Source organism: Corythoichthys intestinalis, chromosome 2 (genome assembly GCF_030265065.1).
Source record: "Corythoichthys intestinalis isolate RoL2023-P3 chromosome 2, ASM3026506v1, whole genome shotgun sequence".
NCBI classification, from domain to species: Eukaryota; Metazoa; Chordata; class Actinopteri; order Syngnathiformes; family Syngnathidae; genus Corythoichthys; species Corythoichthys intestinalis.
This window is the reverse complement of record NC_080396.1, coordinates 46761553-46786375: the sequence shown is the minus strand read 5'-3', so window position 1 is coordinate 46786375 and position 24823 is coordinate 46761553. Positions and strand designations below refer to the sequence as shown.

General features: G+C 39.6%; 1 protein-coding gene across 5 annotated transcripts in view; it reads right to left on the bottom strand.

Annotated features, from left to right (window-relative positions):
- Nucleotides 1-24823, bottom strand: part of vangl1 (VANGL planar cell polarity protein 1) — a 71980-nt gene that overhangs the window by 22797 nt on the left and 24360 nt on the right. For 2 of the 5 annotated variants that reach the window (XM_057829238.1, XM_057829236.1), the window contains exon 3: nucleotides 15100-15226. In XM_057829238.1, coding sequence (XP_057685221.1) covers nucleotides 15100-15226 — 127 coding nt within the window. Of the gene's footprint in view, nucleotides 1-4807; nucleotides 5013-9329; nucleotides 12221-14562; nucleotides 14741-15099; nucleotides 15227-24823 lie in introns of those variants that run through there. The other 3 variants (XM_057829244.1, XM_057829242.1, XM_057829241.1) reach the window with 3 other exon arrangements.

Below are 24823 nucleotides of genomic sequence, written 5' to 3'. Positions count from 1 at the left end.
TCTGAAACAGGAGACCGTAGAGAGGTGAAAGGTTCTTCCAGGTCTGCCGTATCGCTTAGATTTGCTACTTGTCACGGCTGCAAGCTAGTCGCGTGCTGCCCACGCCTGCAAACTACTTACACGCTGCCCTTGGCTTGGCCAATAGCATCCAAAATTTAAAAGGAAATTTCTCCAGAACTTAAGTTCTGCATGGCGCACTTAGTTCACTCTAGGAATATATTTTGTGTGTGTGTGTGTGTGTGTGTGCGCGTGTGCGTGTGTGTGTGTGTGTGTGTGTGTGTGTGTGTGTGTGTGTGTGTGTGTGGGTGGGTGGGTGGGTGGGTGGGGGGGCATAAAACACAACCGAAACGGTACCCATGCAAAAGCAAAACTGTTCAATACATCCATATGAACCATCACACCCCTGGTTAGAACAAACACATATTTTTAAATATTAAATTGTTTGTTACGTTAATATTTATGCATTTTTACTACATATTCTAAATACACCCCTTTGTTACAGCAGAATTCTGTAAATGTGACAGCATACCGTGTATTATTGGCTGATTTCATTTTACACTTGTGTGACAAATACTGAATACATCGAAGAACTGGGTTGTTGTTTTTTTAAACCATGAATGGAAGAGTAGGTTGTCTAATCATGTGAAGAGGGAAGAGATCAAAAAATGGAAAGCACAAAAAGAAAACAGTGCACAATGCCAACCGGGCTCCACTGATGTTTGGGTCAGACTGTATCCGCAGATAATGAAGGTCAGCCATGTTGGAGCAGAGACCTTATAACAACAACGATAAGGACACTTTGCACGGCAGTCACAACAAGCCACTGGCACAAAGCAGAGGAAACACTGGGTTTTGAGGGCTGAGTTCGGGGGGGAATGGCAGGATTGGGAGCAAAGCGGTGGGAATGTGGAGGAAGGTGGCTTGGGAAAGAAAAAAAGTGTCTGGACTCTCACTATGACAATTGAAGGTTTGCACACAAAGAATCTTTTCAATTGCTTTATGTCAATTGATAGAACTGCATGAACACAAATTATGGTCATTTAATAAATTATCAAATTACTTGCACTTGTCAGTGGGTTAATATGGCTCTAATCCTTTCTCAACTGCTAGACTAAAAATAGACAGTAGTGACCCATATTTCACTACAGGATTAACCAATTAAAGACAACAGGTTCCCTGTCTCCATCACAAGACAGTAGCTTAAAGAGAGGAAGTGCTAAGCAGCAGACATCACTTACAGGCTTCCACAGAAGTTCTGAGTAAAAATAACCACTAATGTTAGTGTAGATCCACTGTCCATTAAAAGCCTCTTTGTTGCTGTTTGTCAACTGTGAGCTGCAAACAAAACATTGAACAAGTGCACTCTACTCACTCTTGGGATGGTAGTCAAGATTGTGTGTGTGTGCGTGCATGAAATTGTCAGGACAAGAAAGACCTCTTAAACCTGATCCAAGGTTGCCCAAAATCTAGAGAAGAGTGAAAAGTCTACAGGGGTCTGTAGTGTTTCAATGTTTGTGAATGATTGCCGCCGTTAAATACTGTCACAATTTATAGTTGAACTGAAGCGGAAGCTCATTTCTAAAACACCTTGTGAAATTTAAAAGTTCGACCCGATAAACCAGCTTTTGTAAATAACGGAATTGGAGTGGACAAGTGACGTAAATGACGTCCCATATATTTGTGCTGTTTGACAAAAGGGGCATTGAATACAGATTTACAGATTTACGTAGCTCTAATCATTTGTTATCAAAATGGACTGTTATTTGTGATTGCCGTCAGTAGAAGGCAGACTACAACAACTACTGGAGCTTTTTAAAATATTTTTATTGCCAAAAGATTTTAGTATTGAGGACAATTAAAAAAAAAAAAAAAAAACTTTTTTGGATTTCCTCCACATGCAGTAGAACTTTATCAACATTTTGTTTCAAATTACAAAACTTCATCTCCTTTCATCTCAAAAATTGTTATGCATGATGACAAATGCTTGTGTGTATTATGTTAGGTCTTACAAGCCCAGGGCTTAGTGGCCAGAGGGTCAAGCTACCCAGTGAACTAGGGAGATGCTAAGCATTATCCTGGCTTTTTAATGCAATGTGGTGGAAGTCTTCAAAATCAATCAAAAGTGCTTAGCACATTTTTAATTTTTAATCTAAAAGATTAACAAAAAAAAAAAAAAGTTTTTAATTAAATACTGGTCCTACTAAAAAAATAGCATATTGTGATATAGTTTATTATTTTCTGTAATGTACTGATAAACATTAGACTTTTGTATTTTAGATTTATTACACACAACTAGGGATGGGAATCGAAATCCAATTCCGAACCGGTTCCTAGTGTTTCGAGGCCTCGACATCACAATGAAAAAGCCTTAACAATCCCTTTAACGATTCCTAAAGATGCATATTGCGTCGTGACGTGTCTTGTTGTCCAGACGCATTAAACTAGCATGGCCCCAAGAACCACTTGCTCCAAAGTTTGGCTACACTTCACCAGGAAAGAGAGTGAAAATGAAAGGTTACGATGGTTTAGCACGAGCACTGCAGCCGTAAACGTAACAATGACAGCACGTTGGTTCAAAAACTTCAATTGCTCGAAAGTGTGTCTTCACTTCACGAGAAAAAATTATAACAAAGCGACTTGCAGTCATTGCAAGGCGGAGATAACTGCATCGGGAGGGAATACGACTGCAATGTCCTCACCGAGACGCTAAGGCTCAGTCCTGGCTATACAGCTAGCTAAACTCCCAAATGACGATACAGAAGACGTTTGTATAATTTGCTGACTTTATTCAACCATCACTTGAAGAGTGAAACTAAAAGTTGAAATGAAACAAATCAATTTCGTCTCCAATAACAAACAGGTTTGCATCAAAGTAAATCAGCGATGATTAGCTGCTAATACATTAATAACACAAACTGTTAGCATGTGTTCGCTAGCATTAGCACATCGTTCAAACCACTACGCAACTTGATTTAAGTGTTGGATCGCGAGTGGAAATACACAACAACAACACAAACGATGATACATACAGGCGTTGCCTCTGTAGATATTTTACAAACATTAACAAAGAACGTAGATTCGTAGCAGTAATTTCCTCTCTCACTAACTCGCTCACTCGCTTGGATGCGGCACTTCTTCGCGTGTAAGCGCGTTCTTCTTCACGTGAGGAAGCGCAAGGGCGCCCCCACTTGAGCGTGAAAGCACCATAAAAACTAAAAGGGATGCCTTTAATTAAATTGGTAAATAATACACTTTAACACAGGGGTCCCCAAACTACGGCCCGCGGGCCGGATGCGGCCCCCTGAACAATACCAGAGAGCATTTCAAATTTATTTAAAAAATTTTTCTCAATAGTGTTATTTATTTCCTGGCCTTTTTCTGTGAAGAACTCAGAGAGGGTTATTTGGTTATTATCTATTTAATTGTGTTACTATTATTTATTATTATTATATTATACTATATTATCATTTTTATTTTATTTACTTTTGTTACGTGAAGAATCCAGAAACGGTTATATGATTGTGCCTTTCTGAAAAACAAAATTTTTTTTACATTTAGGCACTCCTGCAATCGTCACACTTTTTCTGTTACAACAGAGAAGGGAAAAGTTATGTGGCCCTCACAGGAAAAAGTTTGGGGACCCCTGCTTTAACACATATTGCCAAAGGCAAAACAACGACCTATGCGCCAATATATACCAATATTTTTTATTTCTATTAGAAAAATGTTTCAGTAAAATGTTACACATTCTTGTGCAAAGAATCGAATCGTTAAGCAATATCGATAATGGAATCGGAATCATAAAAATCGTATCAATTCCCATCCCTACACACAACTGAAGTATTTCAAGCCTTTTATTGTTTTAGTATTGATGATTTTGGCAAAAAAAAGTCAAGAAAAACCAAAAATCCCTATCTAAAAAAATTAGCATATCATGAAAAGGTACTCTAAAGAAGCTACTAACCTAATCATCTGAATCAACGAATTAACTCAAACCCCCTGCGAAAGATTCCTGGGGCTTTTAGAAACTCCCAGCCTGGCAATCATGGGCAAGACTGCCGACCTGACTGCTGTCCAGAAGGCCATCACTGACACCCTCAAGCAAGAGGCTAAGACACAGAAAGAAATTTCTGAGCGAACAGGCTGTTCCCAAAGTGCTGTATCAAGGCACCTCAGTGGGATGTCTGTGGGAAGGAAAGAGTGTGGCAGGAAACGCTGCACAACCAGAAGAGGTGATCGCACCTTGAGAAAGATTGTGGGGAAGGGCCGATTCCAGACCTTGGGGGACCTGCAGAAACAGTGGACTGAGTCTGGAGTAGAAACATCCAAAGCCACCGTGCACAGGCGTGTGATGAAAATAGGCTATGGGTGCCGCATTCCCCAGGTCAAGCCATTTTTTAACTTGAAACAGCTGCAGAAGCGCCTGACCTGGGCTACAGAGAAGCAGCACTGGACTGTTGCTCAGTGGTCCAAAGTATTTTTTTCAGATGAAAGCAAATTTTGCATGTCATTCGGAAATCAAGGTGCCAGAGTTTGGAGGAAGACTGGGGAGAAGGAAATGCCAAAATGCCTGAAGTCCAGTGTCAAGTACCCACAGTCAGTGATGGTCTGGGGTGCCATGTCAGCTGCTGGTGTTGGTCTACTGTTTTTTATCAAGGGCAGGGTCAATGCAGCTTGCTATCAGGAGATTTTGGAGCACTTCATGCTTCCATCTGCTGAAAAGCTTTATGGGGATGAAGATTTCATTTTTCAGCACTACCTGGCACCTGCTCACAGTACCAAAACCACTGGTAAATGGTTTACTAACCATGGCATTAGTGTGCTCAATTGGCCTGCCAACTCTCCTGACCTGAACCCAATAGAGAATCTGTGGGATATTGTGAAGAGGAAGTTGAGAGACACCAGACCCAACACTGTGGATGAGCTTAAGGCTGCTATCGAAGCATCCTGGGCCTCAGACACGGCGCTCCGCATACGCATAACACGCACTGCACGTAGGGCACCAACTCTGCCTGAAGGGGCACAAAAAAAAAAATCAAGTTTGTAAAAAAATCCTAAAAAATAGTAATTGTAATAATAACAACAATATATAGTATTTAAAATAAAACGTATAATTGATAAATGCAAGTAATACAAATATAAGTAACATAGGCTCATTATTTACACACAAAAAGAATCTCCTGTGCAGCCCTCTTTGCCTGGTACACCAGACTCACCGCTGTTCCAGCTATTGAGTCTGGCCACCATTCAGCGGATACAATTTCCAGGGCGGAGCAAGCCACAGCAAACAGACAGCGGAGTGGACCAATCAGCGACGGGCAGACGTGACGTTAGTAAAACGACGAGGGCAGGACGAGGGACTTGCGCGCGAAAGGAAACATACGAGGAGAGCGGAGTTTATTCAACATGGCTAGCGCGAGACAGACTGTTGTCAATGACTCGTGTCTCAGTGTTTGAAAAATACAGGGAGAACAGTCTGGCCGTGCCAGGCAACGGCCCTCTCGTCAGTCTATCTTTGGTGCCCCCCCCACCAATTCCCTAGTGGTTTGCTCCATTATGCTTCAGTCGCAAATTTGGCAGAAGTTTATTCTTGAAAGGAAATGTCATCGAAAAGACAACAAAAGTCGGGGGCGAAAAAAGGAAGAGGAAAAAGGAGCGAGATGATGCCCGCGCATCACTTGCAGGTAAGAATGTTGATGTTGTTTTTTTTTTTCAAACAATTGTTTATTTATTATCAGCTACGTTTACATGACTACAATAATCTGATAACTGGGAATAACCAGGTAATGACAATAATGAGATTTGACGCATTTACGTGGACTTCAGTGATGTGATAATCAGGAAAAACCTGGTTTACATGTTAAGTCAATAGTTCGATTTCTTTCCAAGTACATGACGTAAAACTCTTGGTCTCAGCATAGGCCTTCCTCCATGTCTACCAAAAACCCATGCTTGCTTGAAGTTGTCCCACTGAACCTCTTCAAATGCGAGTGTGGCGATTGCGTTACACAAGCTCGCTAACTGCAGAGTAGGCCCATAGGCTGAAAGCGAATCAGTTTGGCGTCCCTAAGGCCTCTCTAGCGACATCCATTTTTCCATTTGTACACATGCTCAGAGATGTAAAATAGCGGTGTTTATCAGATAAAGGATAGCGGATCATGCTCTTTACATGACCACTTGAATAATCTGGTAACTCGAGAAATCGGGTTATGATCGATTTATTAGTGTGCACAACCAAAAAAAAAAAAACACTCCATAACACTGTGGTGGAAATGATGTGACTTGCAAATTCATTGCACAATGAAAATGGAATGTTACGAGACATACCGGTAGTGGTTTTATGCAACGACTATGTTGATACCGAAAATTTTCCATTAGTAAGAAGCCGTAGTCATTTTCGAGAGGTTCAGAGGCCAAGAGCGACATCTACTGGTGAAACTAATTAGAAAAAAAAAAACAATCTTAAAGCTATGTAGATTTCCCCTTTCATATCCATTGTTTCCACATTACGTCCAGAATGTTTATATAGTGCCCTATCAGTCCATGTCTATGAAGGTATAATATTAAAGTTTTCATGTATCTGTGTTTTAAATATGGGCCTGCATAATACTATAATTAATTTAGAAAATGTTTGCACCATGGTTCAAAACCATATTTCACTGTATAATCCCTGAATGTTTTGTCTTGTATTGGTGGATGGGGGGGGGGGGGGCACGACAAAGCATTTATGCCTAGGGCACCAAAATAGCTAGCGCCGGCCCTGCTGGGCCTCCATAACACCTCAGCAGTGCCACAGGCTGATTGCCTCCATTCCACGCCGCATTGAAGCAGTCATTTCTGCAAAAGGATTCCCGACCAAGTATTGAGTGCATAGCTGATATAATTCATTGAAGGTTGACTTTTTTTGTATTAAAAAAAAACTTTTTAGGATTGGTCGGATGAAATATGCTATTTTTTTTAGATAGGGATCTTTGGTTTTTCTTGACTTTTTTGCCAAAATCATCAATATTAAAACAATAAAAGGTTTGACGAGAAGTAGACTAGTATACTAGTCCTCTTAAAAAAATTAGCATATTGTGATAAAGTTCATTATTTTGTGTAATGTGCCGAAAAACATTACTTTCATATATTTTAGATTCATTACACACAACTGAAGTAGTTCAAGCCTTTTATTGTTTTTTTTACATTACATCTTCAAATGTGATTGCAATTTGTTTTTATTAAGGTCACATATTGTTTAGCACTTCTTTGTTGTTTTTTAAAGAATAACAGCATCCATTGCAGACACTTTACCATCCAGATGCATTTTTTCCCCAAATAGTGTCGCCAACTCTCCACCCATTTTACTTAAATGTAGCCTTTAACACACTGTACTTAAATGACTGTAAACTGATTTACAATCCAATTTGCAAAGCATAATTTGTAGTCAGTTGTATTGTTTTGTTGCGTTTTCCTCAAAATATCTCTACGTTCATTACCACTTAAACGCCACAATGCATGCTAGAGTATGATGTAAGAAGTACAACATTGGTATTTTTATTAATGCTGTAAACAATATCAGTTACCCATACCTATGTGTAAGGCAGTGCTTCTCAATTATTTTTTGTTACGCCCCCCCCAAGGACGACGTAAATGCTTCGCGCCCCCCCAAAGTCTGCCGCCACTGTAAATAGTATCTTTTGTCTATAATAATACTATTATAAGTACGCCTCTGCTTCACATTGTCATTTTTTTCTATTACAGAAAATAACAGAGATCAACTTATAAAGTATAACTTTATCAACATTGTTTTGTTTGTAACAGAAAAGACTTAACGCACATCAATTTGCCTGAATTGAAAAAAAAAAAAAAAGTCACATCCAAACTGTAAAAATACACTCAAGGTACATTTTTAACATTTGATACTGAAAAATAAAATCAGTAAATAATAACAAATTCACCTCCGGTTTGCAATAGTGTGGGGTTATTTTCCACTGAGCATGCTAACAGTGCTCACTGGTTTACTTATATAACACTGACAAAGCGGGACGATTATTGGCAATATTCGGCACGTTTTCGCTGAAAAACAACCAAGCGGCTTATCAATGAGATTGGGGTCTAATGTCTTTAAGTGGCGTTTTGGCTTCCGGCTGTCCGCTATAATCATTTTTAGGCACAGTAAACATTGGTCTTTCCTCACCTACCACTGTATTAAATGTCAAAGCCAAAAGGCAAACGGCCCGAAAAAAGCGCATTGTCGGCGGCCGAGGGAGAACTGTAGGTGACGGCGGTCGTCGTGACAATCCCAAGACGAAAATGTCACATCTCGGGCGGACACGTGAGAACCGGTGTTCGGCCATTCCTTACTACGCAGCGAAACGACCTACACAATGCTCAGCGCGCTTGCGCAAGCATCCAGACGCATGCGCACATCGGTTAGAAGCGGCGAGTACTCACTATTTTTGGTTTTATTTAGTTATTTAGAACCTTTTCACTGCCTCAGAGATACTTTTTGCATGTATTACCCTCTCATACTTTTAACCATTGTGTTTTTTTGTGTTAAGCTTTGAAGCAGTTCACCACATTAGTCACGTAGCATATTTAAACCGTCCTTATTTGATATAACTACGTTTAATTATTTTCAGCAGGCATTTGTTTAGTACGTTATTCCTGTATGCATCTAAACATAACAATTTTAGAGCACACGGTAGTACTTTGGGTGTCAAATTCGACTAATGTAGCACGTTTTGCCGATGTAGGAGATTTTGGCAGTTACACCGGAGAAGACAGTGGGTCGCTGCGTGAGTCCTGCCGGAAAACGGCTTTCGAAAACGGTGCACAGCTCTTCATATCTCTCGTCTGTGTGCTCTTGCTTACTTCAAAAATACTGCGCGCACTTTGAAAATGAGAGCGCCACTGCCACCCACTGAGTGGATGCGCAAGTACACTTTATTCTAGTATGGCAAAAAAAGAAAAAAAAAAGCATGTTCTCCGAGGTCACATGCGCCACCCCTGGCATCACTCTGCGCCCCCCTGGGGGGGCGCGCCCCACTATTTGAGAAGTACTGGTGTAAGGCAATAAAAAGACGCAGTAACCTATCCCTTTAGAATGCTGTGATCAAACATTACTGCCATGCAACAAATTAGAGGTGTTGACAGGGGGAAAAAAATGTCCTCCATGGACAAGTGCTATTCGACATGCCAAATATGAACTATATAAACATCTTTTATCATGTTAAAGCAGAGTATGTAGTATGCATGACTATGCTTGCCCTGCTGATAACACCAGATGCCCTGACATAAAGACTTAACATTTGTCAAAAATGTTATTTTGGACCTCGTAGGCATACCTGGCCTGATTTGTTTCCAGCTCCGTTGCCTGACAGAAGGTTAGCGTCGTCTCCTATGGTTGTGACAATGACCTCCTCTCTCTCAACGACAGGTTCAGAAACCTCCAAAACCTGCAAAACCTCATCCACTGCCTCCATCACACTAGCAGTGTGCGTCCCGAAGTTTTCATCCATCACACCTTTTCCTCAGCTTATCCATCACAGTCAGCAGCAAGTCCTTGTATGTCTGATCGACCACACAATGTGGATTTCAACCCTAGTGATGTGTTAGACCACTATATATTTTGGTATTATGCCTGGGGAGGTATTGTACGTCACTTGCCTCTTCATGTAATTGTGTGTGTCAGTGTGGGGGGTCTGCCTTTTATGGAGGTTAGAGTGAGTGAAGGAGATAGGAATAATCTAAGGGTGATGATAAAATGGGAAAAGAGTTGGAAGGTGGGATGAAAAGATGGAAGGATAAAGAGAAACAGGAGGGGAAAAATAGGTACACTAAACAAACATTGCTGCACACCATCCCGGCGGGCTAAGAATAAACAAAATAGCGATTAGAAAATGCACTTCACCCATCATCCTCTTCCTCACTCTTCACCAGTTCTTTTTTCTGTTAATCCCTTGAGGCATCACTTCTCATTCTTTTCCTGTCTTTTGCCTGAGCACCACTCTCCGTCCATTGCTTCTGACCCAGTGAACACTGGGTAATAGTGTATTTGTTTCAAAATGTAAATAAAAATAAAACGAACAAGTTTTCTTCCGGTAAGCTAAGAATAAAAGAATGAAAATTTTGAGGAAACAGTGAGTATGGCAAGAGAGTTGTATGAAAATACACAGTGTACTCAAAGGTATAGGGTTCAGTCATATACCACTTATACCACAAAACTACCAGCATGAGTTTCTAATGTTTTAGTCTCAGTTTGAACATGACAACACTTTGTTGTCACAAATGTCCATCATTGTACTTTCCAGTTTGGGGAGATAAAACAACAGTACTGTACAGTGTTGTGAAAGAGAAAACAGCTAAAGCAGATTTTTAATTTTTTTTTTTTACTACAAGTTATTTTGACATACGAAATCAGGACATAGGGCAGATACAGGAAAATGCCCAAATTTTAAACAGATTTTATTGCAACTTTGTGGAGGGCTTTCGCATGCCAACAAACTATGTTTTTGTTATAGGTGAGGATGGCAGGTAAGCATTAGCTCTCGAAAGACAATTTTTTTTTTTTTTTACTATAATGTAACGAAGGACCAGCCGGAGCTAAATAGTCAATGACAATATTATATATATTTATTACCGGTACATATATAATTTTTCAGAATAGTACAGCTGTCCCCAATTATTTCAAGCCATGGACAGCCTTCAAAGACATTTCAAAAGATAACTTGTTTTTAAAAGCTCGACATTGGTGGATATATACTCCCAACTAGAGTTGCCCGTTATTGTCGGGTAGCTGACAATATCGGCCGATAATAGCATTTTAAAATGATATTGAATAATATCGACATCGTTTTTTATATAATCAGTCTTGGGCCAATATATATACGTATATGGCAGTGCTGTCATGTACACTGATTGCCTGCCTGAGTTTCTGGTTTTTTGACGCACCCTGCGCTGCATATTTTGTACATGGGTCGTGACATAGCTAACGTCTGCAGCCAGTGTACCATAGCAGTTCTTGCCGTCTTACCACGTTGTTTGTGCCTTATACAAGAATCGCTTGTAAGTTATAATCTTCCTTTGTTTTATGTGTATTCAGGAGCATTATGTTGTATATTGGAGATGTGCATACTTTGTTTTGTTTGCATTTGTGGTAAAATGTGGTTACATGATTTCATTGCTTGCCAGCTAAATTCACACGTGGTGTATACATAGCTTTATTTGTGACTTTATTTCATAATATTGACACGTTTTGTTGTCTTTAGTTTTACAAAAAAGTATCCGTGCTCTTGTCAAGAGAAAGATGACCACAGTCAAGCCAATTCAACTTTACTCCAGAGTCTGACTTCTCCTTACAGCCTGATTTGTTTTCAATCTTTTGATTTGTGTACCCACACACACATTGAGGGCAGAAAAGGGGCCTTATTGGCACCTTGTAGTTTCTCTTGATTTAAAAAACTGATGTTTGCACTATTTTGATCTCCACAATAAATATAGTGGTGCAATATACGCACTTCCCCCATAACCTCAGTCGAAGTTGTTGAAGTTATTAACATCATCATTTCATTACTAAAACATCCAATGGGGCATCACAATACAATGAGCCATAATATGATAAGTTCACGAACGCATATACAGTTATCGGTTTGATATCGGTATCACTTTTTTTTTTTTTTAGTTGGACAGTATCGGGATATCAGTTAAAAAGTCATTATCGGACAACCCTACCCCCAACCTACCAGACTTTCTAATAATTCATAGTAATTTCAGCATACGAGATAATTCATACAGTATAATGGTTTAAGACTTGCACAGGACTGCAGGTTGTTTATGACTTTTGGCCTTTCTGAATGAAGCAGCATGTTCACATTAAAAACTGACTCAATGCTACAGATATACACCTGACATCCACTAAAAAAACAGAGTACTTTAGTAGTAAAATCCCTGTTGACGCGGTCCATTCAGTGCCTTAACCACAAGAGACTAGGCAGATCTATTCTGCGCAAAAATGTCACTGTTACTATAAGTACAATTTGTACAGAGCTATAAAATGATCCCTTTTACAAATCTGCTTGTTGTTGGTCATTAGACAGGAGCTTCTTTGCTGAATCCCACAACTAAGCAATCTAAGAATGAGAATTGTCATGTCAGACATGAATTGGCAATTGATTTGAAGTTTCACCCAGTGAATGTAAAATGGGAATACACAGAGAAGTGTTGAAAAACAGAATGGACGTCAATTGAATGTAAGTCATCCTGTTCATTTACGAAGTGTACCGACTATACCATGTTTTACACATCATGTTGTATGCCGAGGATAATGAGCAGTTCCTTCCCTTCACTGTAATTTTTACTTCCCATCATTTACATAAAGTGGCCCTTCCTTAGTAACTTTTTTCACTTTTTAGGCAAAGCAGTGTCTTTGACTATTGTTTTCTTTGTCTAATAACATGTCATGCAATCCATTTTTTTCTAGGTCCAAGTGAGTCATGGCGGGTGTGTCTCGTTTGAGTCCCACAAGGGACCTTTGTTTAGTCATTCCCTATATTTCAGAGGATTTTGGTAAGAGGATCTTCCTCTATCTCTGGCGACTACCGAAGTGAACTGCTTGCCACTTGCACAGAATAAATACAAAACGTCAGGAAAAAAAGTGTCAGAGAATTATCACAACATGAGAGTGGAATTAAATCTAAATAAATAAAACACTCCGCCTTCCCTCCAAACAAAAGATAGCCTCTTATTTTTGAGGGAGACAAACGTACGTCTTCCCCTAAACTTTTTTTTTCGGTCTTGCCCGATGATTGCATTGCAGTCAGATTACATGACACTGTGTCATGATGTCGTAGTGTGTCTTGGAACGGCCAAGTTGTCACACTACAAGACCAGAGGCTGCCTGATCATCGCATACTGCCACGCAGAGCATGGTCTGACATCTGACGTCATCTGGAGGTGGGATAAGCAGCTGACAATCAGTAATTACCGTGGATATACTTTTTATCATATAATTATAGTCATCTGTTCTCGGATCAACACATTCTCTATAAAAAAGACGGGGTGGAGGAACACAACTATGTACTCCACATGTGCGGTGTGCAGGTGTCCCACGCTGCCAGTGAAAAATCTGAGACGTAGAGCGCGAGGGAGAAAGCACACGCCGGTCTGAAAGTTACACTATTGGTCAAGAATCATTGACAAATAGTAGGAACACGTAGGGCGTGTTACACTATATGGCACGGCAAACAGAAATTCAGATTCGCCAAACTTCCTGCAACCTGGTTGTGAGGCGTCAGAGACGGACGGTGGGTATGCCCAATTACACGAGGCACCCCCCCTCTCCCAAACGCACATACTTCAGAATCCCAGCGACACAGTCAATGAATCTCCATCAGGCTGAAATCGTGTAGTCTGAGTAAGCGTAATAAAGACGACAGCATGGTGGTTTACAAGAACGATCGCTTTTCTGTTTTAAGGTAGAGGGTTTAAATTTGGGCTTCGGCCCTTCTTGTGTGGAGTTTGCGTGTGTCCTTTGTATGCATGGTAGCTAGATTGAAGACTAAATAATTCATAAGTATGAATGTGAATGAATGCTTGCTTGTCTGTTTATACTGTATACTGACAGCGTCCCGTCGAAAATAGGTTCGGACAGGCTCTGGAACACTTTAGTAGAATATATGTGGTACAGTGTATGGAAAGAAAATCCTTGTCCTCCTTTAGAATCTTTCTTATTGTATTGAACTTTGTGAGCCAGGTAGAGGTGATGCAATTTTAGTTTGGTTTGCGTCAACTGAAGATAAAGGAAGACTAAAATTACAGATTCAGCAAGGACGCTCCAAATTACTTAGCGTAGATCAACATCAGCTCATTTTACAACTTCCCTGTTTGACACAAGAATTAAACTGGATCAAGCAGCGTGATGCAAAATGAGACGTGGACTTCGCCAGTTCTCCTAAATACCTACTTGCGCATAACAGTAGCAGCAGGGCGAAGTGAACCTCAATAAATACACAAGCATGGCATAACAGCTCTTTTCTCCTGCAGGCCACAGCATCGGGTAAAAACACAAAGGAAGGCAGTGCTCATTTAAAATTAGATACGAGCACACACAAACACAGGCAATATTTACAAAGTTTTCCAAGTAGGTCAGTCAAATTACAGCAGCATTTGAGTTTGTTCTCTCTTTTTGCACTCCCGTGCCAGGCCACTGCAAGAGATGCTTTTTTTGGCAACATGAAGCCTATGTATGATGTCTGGCGATGGACAAGGCAGCCAGACGGGGTCATCTGACTGCAACCTAAACGTAACGAGCTGTCATCATTAGGTCTCAGTAACTATCAAAAGCTCATACTATGATCTTAAATTCAGCAAGGTAGAAACCTTGTGATCCAATACAGATGAAAAACAAAGATTTTTTAAGAGACCAGAGCTGATATTTTCATCTACATTTTGACGCATAAATGATGACAATCAGCATCAATGATAATTCGTCTATCCCTATAAAATTGTACATAAAGGCAAACGTCATAATCATTATCCTAATTCTAAACGCAAAATATAATCTAATGAAGAATTTCTTACCTTTGATTTGTCATTTATTAAGCAGTCCATCATATAATTTGTGGGTTCATCTTCCATTGACATGCATGATGACTGAGCATACAGTTTGAATTCCATCAACTAAGCAGATTGGCCTGGACCATTCTGGTAGGGGCCAAATAATCATTTGCAGCTGACATGTCTGAAGGATTATCATGTTTCCACACAAAATGACAACCCATACGTCTAACGACTTCCTAGGCTGTTTGCTACAGTAAGCATAATTGTCAAATATTTATCAACCCCATTGTAGCCACAAGTGGATCAGTCCTCTCTTGTGTTTGCAGTGAAATAGCAGATGGCCTGTCGCAATTCCGATAAGCACATTTAGCAAGTCACCTCATTTTAACTTGTGACCGCTAAGTCTCTTTAGCACTAAACCTTTTTCAAATGACATACTGGCACTATTTGGACATCAAGGCAAGAAATATAAATACAAAACTTGTAAATTTAAGAGAGATGATGTGGAAGAGGTTTATTATGGGATAATTGATAGTTTTATATTACGTTGTGCCCTACCTGAACCTGCTCGCCCCGAATAGTGGTGTCACCCAGCAACGGCTCTGCAGGAGCAGGGTTAATGGTTACGGATTTTTCGGAGCGACTGTCTTTGCTGCGAGGTTTGTGGCGGTCTCGGCTTCTCTCCCTGAAAAAGAAATAATTAAAAAAAAAATTAAAATAAATGACTTATCAAGTATCATCAAATGTTTCTGCAAAACTAATTTTGTCGAATTCAGAACAAGACAGACCATGCATGACGCGTGGCTAAATTTGTTGGTTTCTTTGCTTGATACCAAGTGTAATTCCTGAAGACTTAATATGGGCAGTTGGGCACTCTGACCCAAATACAACCCAAACATGCGCTTCAACATATGAGCTCCATTAGCCAACTGACCCAATGCACTTACTACTCTAATCCTGTGTCAAATGTAAGCAGCAGGAATCAGCATCCTCAGCCCGGTAGCACTATGGCTATATGGCACTGTGCCCAATGTGGATCAATTACCACTGAGAAGCTGGCATGCATGGCTTTAGTTAATCCTCATCTAACTTCTTCCCATTTTGGTTGCGGTCATTTTACATACTGAATACACCAAATCATAATTGTTGGGTTAAAACAAATCACAATGAGGTCATGTACAACTATTCACTTGAGGTGTGAGAGCTAATTTTAAATGGACAGATGTAGACCTACAATTAGTGACTTTTTAACTAATTTGCTCCCAAAAACCTATGAATACGTTTCATTTTTTGTTTCAGTGTCCCAAAGACTTTTTTATACATCTTTTATGTTTTTTTTCTTTCAAAAAAGATATCCGAGTTCTAAATCAATTAAGCTCCAATAAAGCAAAGTTGAAAATTCATTTTAAAGCAATAAAACTGGACACTGGAGGGCAGTAGTGCATTCGGTAAGACCCGCAACCCTATTCAACAGCAACGAGAGGCCAAGTCGCAAAGCCGGGGCACTGGCGGAAGACGACCGAATGGATGCCAGGCGGCGGACGACCGAGCAGAACGACCGGGACCACTAGATGCTGTTGAGCCCGTGCTGCTCGCGAGCAGAACCCGCAGAGACTCCGAAAAATTCATCTTGTTGAGACAGGCAACGATGAGGGAACAGTTTAACTGGCTGTCGAGGCCACAATAGCGTCATCTTTCAGTTAGTTATGTGTAAATCAATTGTTACTTTGCTATCAAAAGCTCTATTTGTCTTGTTGTTTCTGTTATTTTGTAAAAGGAAAACATTATTCAGATGTTTGGGATGTAACTAAAGCAAAAAATAGCTGCGTTAAAGTCAAAGTTATGTTTGAAATGTAGCCTATGCTTTCACAAAAAGCTCAATTTCTCCGTTTTTTTCATCAGAAATTGGAAAATTGCTCAAACTAAGCTATATTCTAATGCTGAAAAAAAGATTTTACTTACTTTTTTTCTGCTGAAAGAAGAGAGTCTAATCTTTCTTTTGGTGGGTTCCATGTTTATATAGCAATAGAACAGAATTTTCTGTAGGCCTAGGCCTTGCAAAATCAGTCAAAATCAGTAAAACGGCCGGGAGCGAAGGGCCTTGCGCCGGTGAAAATGGCTGGGTGTGAATGATTTAATCAACTAATTTATCAATGACATCTTTCAGAAGTTACGCTAATGTCTTCCCAGGAGGGAAGATGCATGAACCAGTCTCATATTTTATTATATTTCACTTCCTGTAGGTGTCATGGCCAGATGCCGTTCCACATTTTCCCACATACTGTATTTACAGAGCATGGGTCCTAAATTATTTGGCAGGTCTTCAAACTGAATGACTGTATATCAAAATGCATTATAGTTTTGTTACTGATCACGTACAGCAAAGGTGGGCAAAGTATTGATTCAACAAAGGGCCACAGTGTGTGCAGGTTTGCCTTACATCCCCTCAAGAGAATGCCTTTTCACCAATCTGTTGTCTTACAAGTGCCATCAGTTGATTGTGGTCAGATGCTACTTGTTTCAGCAGAAAACTCATTGGTCAAACTGTCTACACTGGATCGGTTGGGACAAACACCAGCACCCACAGTGACCCTTGAGAATTGGTTTGGACACTACTGACTTAAAGTACTGTATACAGAATTCATTTTATTCAAAATTCAAAAGCTCTCAAGTGTCTTAATAAAATATCATTCACATTCTTTGCTCAAATGACAACTCAATTACCTTTTAACTTTGCTATCTTGAAGAATGTTGACTGACTTTATATATTGCCGATGATAGAAGTCCAGTCATCGTTGTGCTGTGAATTTAAATTGTTTGTCCCTAGTAGATGTCCAGTCCATTTGAAATGGGAGGGATGGCAGTAATGAATGAATTCAAATGGATTGGACGTCTATTGCCATCAATGGCAGCCAATAAGTTAAGAGTTCCCCAAAAAGAGGATTTGGCCACTTTGTAACTCAACAGTGGTTGCATTCACATGGACACTTTTATTAGGATTAAAAACCTGACCAGAATTAAAATGCTTCATGTACACATCCCATTCGGAATATTCACAACCTGAGCCAGCTCATTCTGATCAAGATTCTATTCCGAATGAGAGGAGTGGTTTATGCAGATTCAATCAGCGCGTATAAACACTTTATTCCAAAATTTTGCAACAAAGCGTCTTTGTGACGTGCGTAAATGCGTTTTTGTGATTCCCGGAAGCCATTAGAAGCAGAGAAAGCGGAAGACAGGGTAGGCGCAACTTGTGCAAGACTAAACTGGTCTGTAACCTAGATACGTTGCTGTAGATATTAAAATACCTTAAAATTGTTGAGGGACTTGACGGTGGAAAAACGGGGAAAACACAAAATAACACTAATGTTTAATGTCTAAATGGACAGAACGATGTTTTGTTGACACAGAGGTCAGTAGGGCTCCCTCTTCTTTTTCTACTACTTTCTCTGGCAAATTTGGTCATGCTGCCTTCACATGTGTGGGAAAAGTGAGCTTTACCACATTCGTAATTATGACAATGTCCTGATCTTGTGCTTTTGTTGTCATATAAAAAAGACAAAGCATACATGGACTTCATTTTGGTTTGTTGTGTGGGGAAAAACAACTCATCACAATGCAAACGGTTAAGTTTTTCCTTTCTAACTGAACATTTTAGCAACACTTGGTTCAAAAATAAAGATTTTCATAAATGTGTACACTACATTATTATGATGTTATCAAAAAATATGCGCGCTCACGACAAATCATCTTTAAAAAACGTAGCTTCTTACCATATTTACCATAATGAAGAGAACACATGAAGGCAGCATCAGTCTGCGCATGTCAAAATAATTTTTTCTGACTCAAGTTCAGATGCTTGAGCACACAAGTCCTAATATTTTTAGGGTCCATGAAAACAATGCATCCGATCATAATCTTCATCCGAATACTTATTAGATTAAGGATCAGATTTCGTCCATGGAAATGTAGCCAATGTCTCAAAACGATTCATCAACTTTTAAAAGTCGTTTAATAATGAATTGATTTTGATAAGTGCCTATATCGTGGGAGCCCTAGTTGGCAGATATAATATTGGCCCTCCAAAGGAAACCATACTACTGAATACAATATACCGTACAGTATGTCCTGTGACAAAAATGAATTTGACAACCCTGATATAGTGGATATAAAAAGTCAAGACACCACAGTTCAAACAAGACAATTAGACTGACACGTTTTTCCCGCTCTATGATTTATAGCTTCTTTTATATTTTGCTTTAATTTTATTTTATTAAAAGTTAAAGGAAACTACTGCAATAATAAACCGTGCCCTTGAATAAGAGATCAAACTTCAAGTGACTCTTGAATGTTACACTTTCACAAAACAACAATGCCTAACACAAAGTTACAGGATATCCTGGTAGAGGGAGAAAAGGCGGAAAGAACCAATGAGTGACAGTGCTGGGATTGCTACAGGCTGGTGCTGTGTTTTGATTTGAGGGTGTGAACCATGCTGCTTCCCGCTTCTATTCTTGTGCTTCCCTTACAATGTGAACATAAGGTGATAACTAGATGGACACATGCAAGTGAAAACATGACCTTTTTAACATGAATGTCAGAACTTAAAGGATAAAGGAATGCTTACAGACTCTAACGAGGCAATAAAGTCTTTTCCAATATTTTAAATGGTTTTATCCATACAACGTGTCGAAATTAGTGTTTTTTTAAAGTTTTGTTTTTTAGATTTTCTAGCAACTACACAATGATCAAAAGCATACTGCAAAAGCTCCTCAGGAATGGTTAAAAAAGAACCAGGTAAATGTTCTGGAGTGGCCGAGTCAAAGCCCAGACCTCAATCCTATACAGAATTTGTGGCTGGACTTAAAAGGGCTGTTCATGCCCGATACCAGCGCAACCTGCCAGAGCTTGAGCAGAATAATGGAGCAAAATTGCAGTCGGGCAATGTACAAGACTGATTGAGACTTAGCCACACATAATTACTGCTGTGATTGCAGCAAAATAAGAATAATAAAGATGCACGATAATACCGGTTACCGATAATTATTGACCGATAATGGCAATTATGACGTCAAACAGATAATCTAGATTAAAAAAATTGAACCGATAATGCAATCCGATAATTATATATTTGATTTAGCCACCAAATGTGTGCAATCGAAGCAGTTTTGTGAAATTCAGCACCGCCACCTCCTCAACCCCTCCCCTCTCTGAAGCCCGTGAGGGAGGAGGAGTTGAGTAGGTGGAGTTACACAACAGAAGGAGTTGGAGTCTTGGAGATCATGGCGTCTGTGTCCCAAGCGTGGCTGGATTTATCCGTGTGTGAGGAAAAAAACAACCCTCTCGCCATCTGCAAAACATGCACTGCAGAAGTTCCATGAGGCGGAAAAAAAGCGTCCCCATTCAGCCCAAAGCGGGTGGTGAACTCCATCTCAGGCTAAACATCGGCATGAGACCGATAGTAGACAAGTAGCCGTCTTCCGACGGAGCCCGCCGCTCGGGCCGGTCCTTGCAGGGACCTCCGGCGAACACCGCGGTTTCTTGAGCATTCCCCCACGGTGTGCAGGACGCGAGGCGTGCGCCTCCGTCCGGAGCATAGCCAGGCCCCGAATACGACGTGGCGAACCGGCCGGGTCGGGTGGATATCCGGTACGAACGTAGCGCCCGCCGCCGCTCCGGTTCAACTCATCGAGCACCACGGCCAGACAGATGCCTGGCGCAGATGCCGGACGAGAGAGGTTTTTTTTTTTTACCGAAATGACCCGAGAGCCAAACCCCCAGATAAAAAAAACATAATGCAGTTTATACGACCACCATTCTTCGTGAAAAACATGCCGATCACATCAGTTTCACCATGGACATTTGGACAAGTGATGTCAAGTAAGCATGCTTTTCATGACGGCACAGTGGTTAGATGATAATTTAAACATGCACAAAACCACACAAGAAGTCAGCAAGTCAATAATGCATTCAGTACGCTGTAAATTTATGACGTCTTAATCAGATCATTCTTCGTAAATCTAGTCAAATAATTTTCCCCATCTTGTTTTGAGTGTCAAGGACTGGTTAACAGATGAATAAAAAAAAAAAAAAAAGATTGTTTTTCACCTACTGTAAATCAAGAAAAAATTGCTTACAAATAATGTTTTGAAACATACCTATTCTTGAATAAAGAACATTTCTGACAAACAAGTTTTTTTTAGGATTAAGTATAATAATTTATTGCTTAAAATAAGGCTGTTAAGCCTATTTTCATCTAGCTATTTTTCTTCAAGAAATCTGAGTGAAATACACTTGAAGTGCTGGCAGATAATTTCACTTATTTCCAATAGATTTACACTTAAAACTGACTAGTTTTAAGGAGGTGTATTTTTGCAGTGTAGTAATGTTATATATGTTAGAAATGGCTTAACTTTGCATTTTTGTGCAACTTAGGTATTTACTCTGTAAGTAATTGTTGCCAAAAGTTTACCATTACACAATGTCAGACAATCTGTCATTATTTAGATGTTGGAATTTACTACTTGTTCCCATTTGATGTTGAAAAAAAAGAGCAATAAATTATATTTTTGCACAGTAATATTTTCTCTTGTGTATACTCATAATGCATTTAGAATGAAGAATATTTTCGTCATGTATGAAGAGCATTTTGAATGAATGAATGCTAGAAATGTTCCTGATACGTGTTTTCATGGTAACCATTCACCGGTACTTCCTGTTCTGGTCTCGAGCCACACGCGCTCAGTGTTGTGGGACTGAAAAAGGCGTAGGCAAAGCACATTCAAGCCAAGTGTTAAGATGTGCAAGGGAATGTTGATCGGTGTCCATCCATGAATGACGGGGAGTATTTTTTTTTTCATTCTAAAGCAGTCGTTCTTAGGTGTTCGATGACTAAGCCACAGGGGTTCGGTAAAGGTTAAGAAACGCAGGGCCCTATTTTGTACGCTGACTAAATCTAGGTAAAGAGGTGTTGTAGACCAGGTTTCAAATGCTTTATTAAATTTCTTTAAACTACTAGCCCTCCATCTAATGGGAGGCGAAATCAGTTTGCTCAGTGGAAGGCTGACTCGCACTTGGGATGAGGAAGTATAACAGACCTAAAGACAGCGTGAACTGCGTAGATATTAATATAAAAACAATTTTGCGTCATTTTATGACATTAAAATAGTATCTGATGCAAGAATGCGACAATAAAATGAGAATGTAGACATGAAAACAAAAAGAACAGTGTGAAATGAAATGGGTTTCATTTAATTTACCAACGTGAAAATGAACAGCAAAATCAATATTATTTGTAGTAAATTAAAAATCTGGAAAAAAATTTGAACAGGAATTCACTTAGATGTTAGCTTTCTAGGTTGCTAGGTGTACTTCTGGGTTGAGCGTGCGCATCCGTCCATTTGTGTTTTGTTCATTTTTGTGCAGTCAATTTGCATTGTTTTACATTGGCACTGATATCCTGTTAACCCCAATCCCAAATTCAAGATTTTTGACATTAGGCTTAAAGAGCATACGCCAGGAGAAAAAAAAAGTCTTAAATAGCATTATTATGTGAATTACAATCATATTTTGAGACGATTCGACTATATACAACAATTTAGCAAAGCGCAGATGACGAGAAATTAGTCTTTTAATCTGCCGGTTAGCCACGCCAACCATTATAGGGCTCTAGCGTCCCCAACAGGTGTATGACGTCAGTGGGTGACTGGGCTCATCGGTTTTACTATTCAGCCCACTGAGGGGGAATTATTCAGAACGAGGAAAACGCGACGAAGAGAGCCGCAAAATGTCATTGTTTCAGTCTCTCTACTCCAATATTTTTACAGGATATTCTTTTTATCCAAGTGTTTTTCCCCAATAGCTAAATAAATGGCTTGAGAAGGACCGGTCAGCTCGTCGAGGGGGAAGTATTCACAACGAGGAAAATGCGACGATGAGAGCTGCAAAATGTCATTGTTTCTGTCTCTTTACTTCAATATTTTTACAGGATATTCTTTTTATCCAAGTAGTTTCCCCAATTGCTAAATAAATGGCATGGTCATGACAAATAACAGTCTTGTGCTAAATGGAATATGAAATAATAAAAATGCATTTATTCAGGACGACATGGCAAAATTACTCCATAATGGTCAAAACTGTCGACTTCACCTTTACTGTCACACCTCCCGAATGATATTTTATGACACCTAAATCGGACATATGTCATTTCCCTTCCCTGGCTTCGGTGAATGTAAACAAACCAAGAGACGTGACAGCTAGCCGACATGCTAACCCGAACCAAGTGATGTTTCAAAGTCTTCGAAGTGGAAAATCACACATAACTAGCCCGGATTATTTGACATGACGATGGGGTTGTTGATTGTCTTCGGCAAACCGCCCGGCGGAGAGCAATTTACAGTTCGTTCCCCGGAGGAGGGCGGCTGCAGTTGTTGTGCAGCTAACGTGCATGAGGAGAGCTTTTTATATGCCTATCAATGATCAAACGTAAGTAGTCCTTTATTTAAAGAACGTTTGTAGTGTTTACTTTGTAATCTCTGTATTCGTATTTGACATAATACAAAACAAGATGTTTACTCATTTCCTCGTAAGTCCAATGGTCCCACAGTAGTAGGGCTTGTTTTGGCCACTATCCACTGTGAATGGGAACCTTTTGAAACTCCAAAAAGGCGCACACACCTCTCCCTCATAAAGAAAGATTTTTCTGCAGCCGGTTGGCTGGCGTAATGCGAAAAATAAGTGTATTAATCCGCAAAATCAGCTGAATCCTTAGTCCTCATACACAACAGTACCGCTGTTTAGTGAAGCGCCCTCCTCCTCAATGCAAGACCGAAGCCGGAAGTCACTCATTTTCATGGCGCGGGATTAAAAAAACTAAATAAATATAGCGATCGCTTCCACACACATCCAAGCGGTCCATATCATTCAGGAGCATAAAATACCGCGTGTATTATGAAATAAACATGCGCTTTCGTGTCACATACACTTTAATCTTCGAGTCGGTGGAGTTAAATTAGTCGGTGGAGTTGATTTCAACAAATTCCATGCAGTTTGTCAGTTATTTGTTAGTTTCAGAGCTCTGGAGGCGCTAAGCTAGCGCGAGGCAATTGTGGTTGAAATCAACTCTATCGACTAATTCAACCTCGCTTGAAAAACTCGAAAATTAAGACTTAAGTGAAAAATTCTGACCTTCCCCTTTAAATTCAATTATCAGAAAGTCAATTACATGTGATGACATCTTCTGTTGTCATTCTTATGTTGAGGCGACAAAGGGAGAAAAATTGGTAAAAAGTAACTGATAAATGACCTTTGAACTTTGTTACTTTGATAATGAAGTAATCAGTAAAGTAACTAGATTACATTTGGCGCCTTTCAAGGTAGGCGCTCCCAAGCTCCTCTAGCAAGAAGAAAAGCAGTAGAGGGGAGAGGTGAGAAGCTGTTCGTGATCGGATCATCTCTATTAAATACTGTATTTTTTTTTTTTTTATTGGAAAAAATAATCCATGATGGACTGAGGGCGTGAAGTGGCGAGGAATCACTGAAATAATAATAAAAATGATAGTAATAGATTTAATTTTGGATTTATTGTATTGGCCCGAATATAAGATGTTATAAGATAATGTTTTTTGTATTGAAATAAGAATGAAAAAGAGGGGGTCGTCTTATATTCGCGGTCATTATACCCATTCACGGCGATAGATGGCGCCAGATATCATTGAAGCGATGTTCTGTCACGACAGATCTCAGCTACTCTCCCCATTCACAATGCTAGATGGCGCCAGATATCATTGAAGTGATGTTCTGTCATGACAGATCTCAGCTACTATCAAGTTTAACCAGTTTGCATTACTTTATTGCAATGTTTTTCCTTATTCAGATTTGTTTCAAGACCACAGTTACAGTTAGACTTCACTTTGATGGTTAATGCTGTTATTGCAATTTTGCTGTTTTATTACAATAGATCGGTTTATTTACATTTCAAAAACCAGAAGCCATTCATTTACGAATGTGATTGCACTTTAGTTTACATATTTAAATGTTCAGATATTAAAATTTGAATGAGGCAAAATAACATGCTTTTTCTCTCAAATATATTGTTATAATCATTTGTTTCGGATGTACTGTAATTATTTTCTGTATAAAAATTAATTTGGTGTTCAAAAAGTCTTTTTTCAAACTTGAGTCTTTGAAAAAGGAGAGGGTCGTCTTATAAACAGGGCCATTTTATATTCGGGCCAATACGGTATATAGCGCTTTGTTGGACACTCAAAGATGCTTTACATTG